The sequence below is a fragment of the Benincasa hispida genome, chromosome 1 (assembly GCF_027475165.1).
Source record: "Benincasa hispida cultivar pf3 chromosome 1, pf3_genome.v1.1, whole genome shotgun sequence".
Lineage (NCBI taxonomy): Eukaryota > Viridiplantae > Streptophyta > Magnoliopsida > Cucurbitales > Cucurbitaceae > Benincasa > Benincasa hispida.
Window position 1 is genome coordinate 39,169,833 of NC_143478.1, and position 11,443 is coordinate 39,181,275.

The following is an 11,443-nucleotide window of genomic DNA, read 5'->3' on the forward strand; positions in this document are numbered from 1 at the left end:
ATATAATTATTAAAGTATCCCTACTAGTATTTTAAAAGACTTAAAAAGTAGGTTGTGTGTATTTTAGCTGATATTAACAATAGCTTATGATTTTTTTAAAAATTTTATTTTTCAAACTTAATGGAAGACGACAAACTAACTTTACTGGTAAAAATTAGAGTGATTTATGATTAGTTTGGTAGAGAATTTGAAAACATAAATTTGAAAACAAGAAATTTAATAAAAATATAGTTGTATTTTCAATTTTTAAATATGTATTTGGTAATAGATATACAAATTGGTTTTTAATTTAAACAATTATTTAAAATATATTTAATACTATGAATTTTTAAATTATAAAACTAGTTGACGTTAGCCATTAATATTTGGTTGACAAGAAACTATTATTAATTCATTTATGAATATAATTTATGTTTAAGAAAATATATAATAATTAATTGTAATATTATATAATTTATAAAACATTACCATACATATTATATTTTTTAAAAAATGAATTGAGTTTATAACATGAAATATTGTATTTCAAATGTTTTTTTAAATCTTTATTTAATATAATTATGCATTTTAAAATTCTAAATTCAAAATTTGGATATAAGAAAAACATAAAAATATTGTTTTCAAAATTTGCATTGTTTGGATAATAGAATTCGAGAAACAATTTTTAGAAACAAAATTAGTGTGAAACATGAGTGTAATTGCAATGAAATTCAATTGACAAATCAATCATAATGGACCATAGTTGCAAACGTAATTGAATTGATTTTGATCACGTTTACTTAGAATAATGAATTTATTAGATTTATTGTTTAAGGTCAAACAGCAACAGTAACAAATATGACAGATTTCACAATTCTTATATCGTGACAGTAATAATAATAGTAACAGCAACGGTAATGATAACGATATCGGCTAGTGGATTCCATATAATTTTGAAACTCATTCCCCGCTTGGTTTGACGTGTGTGCCGTTGGGTAAATACAACCTAAAACTTTTAAAATTTTAAAACATAAAAATCAAATAAAAATTAGATCAAAACTTGAGGACTGGGAATGCATTTTTATTTTTATTTTTTCCCTTAGGAGGGTTGAAATCTCAATTTTAGATTGCATATAGCATGCACCCCAGCCATAAGAAAAAGTTTGAAAAAGAAAAATGGAATGTTTTTTATAATAGAACCCAAATGAAGAAATCCATAAAGAAAAAGGGAAAAAGGAAAAAGAGGGATTTTATTTGAAAGCAAAACCCTAGAAAACCTACCGTGTCTCTCTCATAAACAAAGTATACAAATATACAATACAGAGTGAATAGTGAATAGTGAATAGTGAATAATGAATAGAGGAATGCATTGCCATTTATTTAGGTTTCTTATGAGGTTGCTTTCATGGGGTCCGGCTTGGTGTGTGTGCCGTTGCATTTCATTTCTGCCCGCCAACGGGACACACCGAAAGCACAAACATTTCCATTCCCCAATGCTCATATAAAAACATAAACCCACAATCTCTACAACAACTCATCGCTCTTCTCTCTCTCTCTTCCCCCTTTTCTCTCTAATCTTCTTCACTGTTTCCACTTCCGGCCGCCATGGACGGCCGTTTCAGCTGCTCCTGCTGCTTCCACTTTTGAGTCCCCTATTCGAAGCTTTTCATCGATGGCAATGCATCGGTATGAACAAGCTGATGATGAATCCCAAACCCATTTGTTTCCGCTCGATTCTTTGTTTTGTGAGGAGGAGAAATGGGAGGAGGAGGAAGATGAAGCTGACTTCGAACAAACCCATCACACCCATTTCTCTTCTTTGGGGTTTTTAGAGGAAGATCTCTCCGGGGAAGATGAACGGCTTCTCTCCATGTTGTCTAAGGAAACAGAGCAGCTGAAACAGAGCAATCTTGAGCTTAAAGCTTTGTTGATGGATCCTTCTGTTTCTGCTGCTCGTTCTTCAGCTGTGGAGTGGATGCTCAAAGTCCAATCCCATTATGGGTTTTCAACTCTCACTACGATTTTGGCTGTTGCTTATTTTGATAGATTCCTCTTGAGCTTCCATTTTAGGAGTGACAAGCCGTGGATGAACCAGCTTGTGGCTGTCACTTGCCTCTCTTTGGCGGCTAAAGTGGAGGAGATTCAAGTTCCTCTTCTCTTGGACCTTCAAGTATGTTTAGATTATGCAATACCATCATTTTGTCAATCGAGTTCTAATGTTATGGATGATTAAGATTTGTTCTTGCAGATAACGTGTTTGTTTTAATGTCTCAGGTAGAGGATGCTAAGTACGTATTTGAGGCTAAAACCATTCAGAGAATGGAGCTTCTAGTGCTCTCAACTCTTCAGTGGAGGATGCATTTAGTGACTCCATATTCTTTTCTTGATCACATTGTAAAGAGGCTTGGGTTAAAGAACAATCTTCACTTGGAGTTCTTCAGGCGTTCTGAGCATCTTCTCCTCTCTTTACTTTCAGGTTAGAACTTACAACCACCTAAAAGTAGATTAGACTTCGTGCATTACATGTACAAATGAAGTGGAAAATGATTAAATTTGGTATTTTTTCCCTTGAATTCTCATTTCATGACTTGGAACTTCTCTCGGATCTTGTTAGATTCAAGATTTGTGGGTTATCTTCCATCTGTCTTAGCAACTGCAACAATGATGGAAGTGATAGATCAGATTGAGCCCCATAAGACATTGGAGTACCAAGATAAGCTTTTGGGTGTCCTCAAAATGAGCAAGGTTTGTTGTGAAAGGAATCTCATTATAAGCTCATTGCCTGGTTTATGCAAATTAACCAATTATTTTTTATATTAACTTTTACACTGCATTTGAGCAGGAAAAAGTGCAATGCTGTTACAACCTTGTTGTGGAGCATTCAAAGGCCTATGATAATGGCTTTTATCATCCCATCAACTCCCACAAGCGCAAGCATGAACAGCAAGCTCCTGATAGCCCAAGTGGTGTGATTGATGCTGGTTTCAGTTCAGACAGCTCCAATGATTCTTGGGCATTTAGAGCAGCATCAGTTTGTTCATCACCTGAACCTTCTTTCAAGAAGATCAAATCTGAAGAGCCAAAGATGAAATTTCATTCTCTTAACAGGGCATTTCTGGACATTGTTGGCAGCCCTTCTTGATTCTCAATTTGCCCCCCTCTTTTCGCCTCCAACGTTCTAGGAAATGATTATTGTTTATAATGCTGCACAATTTCTCACTTTTGTTGCTGCAAGTTGAGGGAACTTTTCTTCCATTGTTATCCAATTGCCCACAATGCCCTTGGCATCAGGATGGGAAAAATGAAGAGAAGAGCACTGATGGGGATTTGATTTGATGGGAATTTTCACAAGAACAGAAGTGACCAGAGAAAATGGGCATTGGAGTAGACAAAACAAACAACAAAAGTATGCAGTCTGGCTTCTCTCTAAAACTGTATACATTTCTGCCATCCCCATCCTACTTGATTTCAAATCAGATGACTTTTCTTTTTGTTTTGAACAAAACTCATATATTATTATTAAATAAAAGCACAGCATTTCTTGTTCATCAGTGTTTTGACTTTTTTCTTTTTTGTTAATAATTTGAATGAGTAGCTGGCTTACTCTTTACATTTTGGTCATAAAATCCACCTTGAATGAAATGATATCTGATGGAAGCTTTGGTTATCTCAAAGCCAGTTTCAGTGATTATCATCGTTGATCTTGGATATTATCTTGTTCCATTACCAATTTAGCTTCAAGTAGTTGTTGAATTAATGTTAAACTTTACTCTGACCCACATGTGTTCCAGGCAAATGGGTAATAGCTTGAAACTGGCTGCGGAATGAGCCAAGGATGTTTTGTCTTTTGAAAAATGTTGTTTGTTTCAATGGATTGGACCTGTCTACAATCTCCTCCTCTGAAACAGTCTTATTAAAGTTGCATAAACTTTTCTTTTGGTTGTTTGTATTCTCTTTTTATAATGACAGTGATTTTGAACCAAATCTAAATGGAATTGGTTTTCTTTGTGGGGGGAAATTAATTTGAATCCAAATTTATTTTGTGGGAAATACTTTTTGACTAGAGAGAGAAATAGAGAATAAGCTGAGCCATAAATTCTCTGCTTTTTGGCTCCAACTGAAGAGGGGTGGGGTGGTAATTATCCTATTTTTTAGAAAAATATATATGATTATGACTTTTTTTAAGAAAAAGATTGAAAATGAGATAATGAGTTCAAATCATGATTCCAAAATAGAGGAAAACTAATTGATGCGTTGAATTTTTTAAGGGAGTTTGGAATTCTTTCTCCTGAAAGTTCAATATAGTTTGGTTCAATGATTTTAGTCCCAATGGTGAATTTTTCACCAATAATGAGTGATTATGATTTAATAGTATGTTTGATGATTGCATTTAAATTTTAACCATAACAAGTGTTTTTTTCCCCCTAAATCTATAGTGCTATCATGTGATTTAAATTATTTCCCTAAAGTTCATGTTTTTTTTTTTTTTTTTTTTATCATTCTAAGTTAAAGTTTTTACTATTCATCAACAAGGTAAAATGAGATTTCAGGCATTGTGATTGAAAATAATTGATTGTAGTAGATTCTTTACTTAGGACACTCTTCATCTTTTTTTTTCCTTCTCTCTTTTCCTTTTCTTATAACATCTTTTCAAAGGAGAAAAAATAGATATTTCGTCACTATCAATTAGCTTTAAAAATTGGAAGCACAACATCTATATCAACATATAATGAAGAGACACTCTTAAGCTAACAAAGACGATATCTATCCACGAAGTTTTAAACAAGAATTAATATTAAGTTCAACATTATAGAAGGGTTCAAAATTGATAATACACCAATAAGAATAAAGAAAATGTGCCAATTTTAAAAAGAATTTGAGCACAATCAATTCCACATTTGACCCTCTTTCTCTCTTTTAAATCTTCCCTCTTCACTCTTGTTGTTTTAAGGTTGGTAGAGTGGTGCATATGGAAGGTAGATGTGTGCTATAGTTATAATTATGCACTATATATATAGAGGGAAACAGCTTTGTTCCTTACAAAGCCAAGGACTAAAAGGTCAATGAATGTTTGTCCCCCACACTAATAATAATGCTACGTTTACGATGTATGTTATCTTATTCATTGAACTATGTTCGAACGAGAAAAAGAAATCACATTTTATTTTAATTTTTTTTTGCCTTTTTTAGTACAAAATTTAGAGTATAAAGATTTGAACTTACGATCTGAAAAAAGAATGCATATCAATTACCGTTGAGCTATGTTCATGGTTATCTCTTTAATCAAAATTAGGTTTGAAATTTAGACCAAAAAGAATTTGCTATATTAATAAATATATGTTTAGGGTTTCTTGGTAAACAGCTGTAAAGCTTGTATATGCATAACCAAAAAGAGAAGTATAGGAAAGTGTGATTTCCTCCCTCCCTCTTTCCCTTCTTATCTCTCTCTATCTCACTATAGTAATGAAGGAAGGAATGGGAGAATTTCAAACTTTTAAGATCAAATATTGTGGGCCCCTTTTTCTTTTTTTTTTTTTTTTTTTTTGAAAACAATTAAATTCTTTGCTTCAAACAATGGTGTTGGAAATTTGAATTTATGAATTATAATGGATGTACTAATGTTTTGTCCAATTCAACTATATTCAAATCAATATTAAATTCAACCCGAATAGTAAATCATCTATTTCTAAGTCTAACGTTAAATTCTACCTTATCCCTTTATCTAAATTCATCCAAAAAAAAAAAAAAAAAAACTTAAATTCATCGAATGTCAACTTGTCACTTCTCTTTTTTGTGTATGTATGATACATCATTCTTTAACACCTTTAAAATAGATGAAATTAATGGCAGAAATTTATTGGACAGAAAAATTGAAGTCTTGCACCAATTATAACCTTTTAAATTACAAAGACAAGTTATAGACACAAATTTAAAAGTTTAGATATCAAACTTACAAGTAATTGAATCACTATAAATTATATAGACTTGCATAAACATATGTTTGGTTTGAAGTTAAGAATTAGTAAAAACAGTGAAAGATTACTTTTTGTAGTACGAATGAAGGTATGAAGATTTGAATCTCTAATCTCAAATGGAGGAATATATACGACAATAACTACTACTAATTTATGTTGACTTTAATTATAAAACACCAACTTGAATTTACTCAATCAAGTCCATGTTTTAATGATAAGTGTTTTTTTTTTTTTTTTGACATTAATACCTTGGAAATAAAATAATCAGATATCCTTGATTGCATTGAATACCCAATAGGCAATAAGAAAGAAACACATTTTAAATACCAATCTCCATAGTTGGGGCAAAAAAGAAAATAGGGAAATTATTATCACAACCCTCAAAGTTTGCATACAAAATTAATGCATCAATAATTAGAGAAGAAGAAGAAAAATATATTAATTTAGAGAGAGAGAGGAAAATGAAGGGATAACATTTGATAGAGAATCTGAAAGAGCAGAATGGTATTGTGGAAACTTCTCAGCTGCCAATAAGAAAAAAGTGAGAATAAAGAGACAATTAATTTTTATTTTTTATTTATTTATTTTGTAAGGAGAAAAGAGACAATGTTAAATGACTCGAAAAAGCATTCCAAATGGTCCCTCTTTTACTCTGGGAATTTTCACTCCCTATGCATGACCCAACTTAATGTTGTGTTTCTTCTTTTTTCTTTTTTTCTTTTTAAAATATAATAATAATAATATTATTATTATTATTATAAAAAAATCTCTCCTGTCTCTACTGAGTAAATGTTTGATGTTATACAATGGGGATCCAATGTGTGTAGGATCAAGTTTTTGTGTAGACTTGTCCCTTTCTTTTGTGTGTATGTGATGCCAAATATTTTATACATTCATTCCAAGTTTTCATATCCTTCTATAGTGTACTATCTAAAATTATGTCATAATTATTTGATTTTTGAAATTTATACTATTTTCTCATGATTTTTATCTTTCTTTTAAAAAAAATCACATTTGAATTCATTGTTAAAGTAATAAGATCAAAACTACATTTTTTTTTTTAACTTAGGATTGGATTTTGAATACTTCCCTGTTGGAAAGGTCACCGAAGTTCAACATTCACTAAAAAATGGGAAGAATATAAGGTGTGTAAGTGAAGAGATTAAAAATATCTCTAATGGTAGGAGGCTTTTGGGTGAAACGAAAAATAAACGTATGGGAGATTATGTCCAACATAGACAAAATTATATCATTGTGGAGATGGGTAGAGGTTTCTTGTTCCTAACAATCCCTAAAAATAAAAAATCAAATAGTTACCAGAGCATAAATTTTCATTTTTATAATGTGTTCGTTGATGAAGAGGGTCAAATTCTCTATGTAAACAGAATGTATATCACTATCTTTTGCAACTTTTAAAGAAAATAATAATATTGATCGTGTCGGGTCCTGGAGACTAGAATGGTCGAAGATCAAAATCTAAAATTGTCAAGGGTTGATCATCGAAGCCAGAGCAATAACTTAGAAAGAATTAAAGCGTCGATATAAGTAACAACCACCTTCAAAATCAATTCATTAGGATCGTTATTACCTTTTACCCTCTCACTTCTTCTACATCTTTAGGGGACGAAAATTATTATTGAAAGCTTAATCCATAGTTATTCTACAATGGTCGGGCTTTTATTTCAATTAATTAGATGTTCTAGGGGAATTAATTTCACAAGGTTCTTTTTTATTGTTGCCTCACCTAGGAAGGACAGAGTTAGTATATGTTCAATGAGTTTTCCATATTCCAAAAATAGTATTTTAGAAATAAAGGTTGTCATCCAACATGCATTAATTATTCACAAGTTCAACTTCACATATACCTTAAATGAAAGAATAAGCATGGTAGCTCTCATAAAATATTTTACAAAATTTTTACTATTGGGAAAGCACTTTTTTTTTTTTTTTTTTTCTACTCAGTAAAAATGAAAATTTGGAATATATTGTAGCTTTCCTTGATGGGGCCATGAACTGTGTTTGAATAAGTAACTCATGAATTTACCACAACAGAGTGAAAGGAACCATACATAATAAATGAACCAAATAAGTTTGTCAATTGAGCTAAGAGATCATTAAGTTGTGGGCTGGCTATCCATTTATCTAGTCCCCTCATTCTACCCTCTCATGTTCCAAACTTATCTATTTGATTTAAATGATTCGATAGTTTCGGTATGACATTCTAATAAACTTCTACTTTAAGGAGTGAAGTAGTGAAATTTAGGAAGTAATGAATCCATGGACCACGAATGTTAGGAGTTAATAAACATAAAATTGATGTTTTTTATCGTGGGACTTACAAACTCCTTGAGTAAATAAAAAGTGGAGTTTATAACTATACTCTTGCAACTCTGTGTATCAAACACCCTCTAAAAGAATAATGTATTTTTTAAACTAATAATAAAGTTAAGGATATGTTTTATTATATGTAATTTAGTTGTTTTTATATCAATTGTTTTTCAAACACGAGGTTAACATTTGAGCCATTCTTTTATTTCAATAATAAGAGGATTTAAACACCTAACCTTTTGGTAGAAGGAACATGTCTAAATCAATTGAATAATATTGAAATTGGTTGCGAAAATTGGAACATGAATATGAAAAGTTACTAATGATTTAACCAATTGATAAAGATCCAAATGGTATATATTGTTGTAAAAATGTAACTTAATAAGCATATAGATATATGTTAGCAACAACTAAAAGGTCTGTGTTTCAAATTCTTTTATTGTTGTTTTTTTTTTTTTTTTTTTTTTTTTTTTTTTTTTATATGTATGTATGTTCAAAAAGTGGAGGGAAAAAATAAGAGATAATTTTTTTTTTATTTAAAAAAGAAAACTATTGTGGAAATTAGAAGAAAAATGATTAAATAGGGTTACCTAAAAATACTGTCCCACATCCAACATGTTAAATGAGAAATAGACAAACAGCATTAACTCTACACAGAATGAATGGTAAAAAACAGTGCAAAGATTGGTGGTCCTTTTGGCTGAGACAGGTTGGTTTTTACCCTAAACAAAAAGAAAATTGTAAAAATAGTCAATTACTAAAATTCCTATATTATTATTATTATACTTTTTTTAAACCAAAATTATTTTAATTGTTGGTAAGTGAATTAAAAGAAACAAAAAAATAAAAATAACAAAAAAAAAAAACAAAAGGATCTTAGATGAGGAATTTGGGTGGAAAGTGGTATGGCCTAAATTTGTGAAAATTAGGGTTGAGAAACCTGCTGCTATGTCTGCCCTCTCAGACAAAGATTTGGGGTATCTTTGACAGCCTACACTGACCCTACTATTAGTATTATTACCCAACCCTTTCAAATTTTCAACTCTTTAATTTTATATTTTAAGCCCCAACTCCCATTTTGAATTTCAATCACAAAAACTACATCTCTTCTTTTTCCATCTATATCGTCTCTTCAAATATCCCTATCATTTATTTCTATTTTTGTTTTTATTTTTGAAAAAATAAAGTATAACCCTAAAGTTAAAGTGTTGTATTAATTAGAACAATGAACCAATAATTATATCAATTTAAACTCTAAACTTTTATAGAGCTTGTTGTATGGATGACCTATCCTCGAGCGCATTTATGGTTCATGGCCCGCCCTCTCAAACTTATGATATATAACCTTCTGCTTACATCATATGGCACTTTTGGACATAACATCATATCGTGATCCGGATGTACTATTCGGCCAACCGTTTTTTTTTTCTAAAGTCCTAACCCGGTTATAGAATAAAAACGTGATGACTATTTAAACGTCTTTTTCCATTCAACATCAGATCCCGTTAGGGAACCCAAACCCAACCCGATGTTTTCTCCAAAACCTTAACTCGATTTTAGATTACAAACGTGATGAATAAATTTAAAGTTCCAAGATTTTTTCTAATTTATATCGCGAAAATGATGAACTTTCCAACCTACGAGGGCTTAATCCTGACCCGATGCCAAGGCCCAGCCCGATGACACTTTTTCACACTTTTTTCTCTCATTATTGCCACGGGTTAAGGAAGCCAAACCTAACCCGACAGATTTCGATTATAATTAGGAATACAAACGCAATGAATAAATTAAAAGTATCAATTTGATTTATATACCTTAATGTGAGCGCACTCCCAACTGTGGTGAGACTCCTACCAATAAAACCATTGCTTGAATTTATTAGAGAGAAGCTGCAGGAATGGTTTTCCAGACGAAGAAACCAATGGTCCTCATGTATGTCATTATACTCAAACTACATCGAAAAGCAAGTGGCAGAAGACTTCGAGAGGGGTAGACGTGTTGAGTTTTATGTCCTAAAACTCGTAGATAAAATGTTATTAATTGACTGTCATCAATAAAGAGTTATAGATGTTAATTCAATAAATGTTATTATTTGTGTTGTTTGTCTATTTTTATCTTAATAACCCTAAATCCAATAAACCAACATCCAAGGTTGCCTGTGAGTCTTGAACTTATGTGGAGACATACATGGATCAATGTTTAAGATACAACTTGAAGAGCTTATAGTATAGGGATAAGGTTGGGTATCTTATCCTGGTAACACTATGGATACGACCTACTTTGTATTTGATACAAACGCAATGATCCAATGCATTCGTGTAGTTGACATGCGAGTGAGGGTATCCTATGCAATGAGTTTTCATAAGACCAGACCGCGAAATAGTAACCACTAGATGTAACACTATTAACTAGTTAGGCTCCTATTTCAATAGAATGACCTAGGCAACTTAGTCTTAATCCTGAGTATATTATAAATTTCTGTACACGAATGACTAACATTTGATTTGCATGGGCGAGGGTGGCCAGTTTGCCAACCCAATATGGCTACCATTTTGGGGACAAGACCAAGTGGGGAGCTGGGAACATAATAATACAAGATGGAATTCACTCCTCATTTTAAGGGTTAATAGATGAGTATTCCCTTAAGTGGTGTCTCTGAGACTTGAACAAATGGTCCTACCCTCTCGTTGGTCCGAGAGGGTTTCTATTTATTGGTTGGACTGTAAACAGGTTGTTCATTAGAGAAGCACTAGTACTTAAGAAGTCAAAGGTAACCCAAGGGTAAAACGGTAATTTGACTCAGTTGGAGTTAGAACACTCATGAAGGACTAACTTGCTATTATTGATCTATATCCATAGACACATAAATATATCTGCAATGAGAAGAGTGTAGCTGTGGGTCTTTAATGAAGTGTACCCACAGTTAACGAATATTAATCAACTTGGTTAATGAGTTTAGCCAATTAATTTCATATCGTTGGAGCTTCTAATTTACAGGTCCACTAGTTCCCCTTGTTAGCTGAGGATATTTAAAATGGATGATTTGAAATGTTCAAATTAATTTGAGGAAACCATATAATAATGTGATTAATATATAATTGATTATGGATATGATCTATAATTCAAATTAAATTGGAAAATAATATTTGAATAAGATTCAG

The 11,443-nt window shown here is 31.6% G+C and overlaps 1 protein-coding gene across 1 annotated transcript; it reads left to right on the forward strand.

Annotated features, from left to right (window-relative positions):
* Positions 1-1,385: 1,385 nt before the first annotated feature.
* Positions 1,386-3,527, forward strand: LOC120071549 (cyclin-D3-1-like). The gene is made up of 4 exons (XM_039023883.2): positions 1,386-2,149; positions 2,254-2,455; positions 2,594-2,724; positions 2,822-3,527. The coding sequence occupies exons 1-4, from the start codon at positions 1,652-1,654 to the stop codon at positions 3,119-3,121; spliced, it is 1,131 nt and encodes a 376-aa protein (XP_038879811.1). The 5' UTR covers positions 1,386-1,651; the 3' UTR covers positions 3,122-3,527.
* The last annotated feature ends 7,916 nt before the right edge of the window (positions 3,528-11,443 follow it).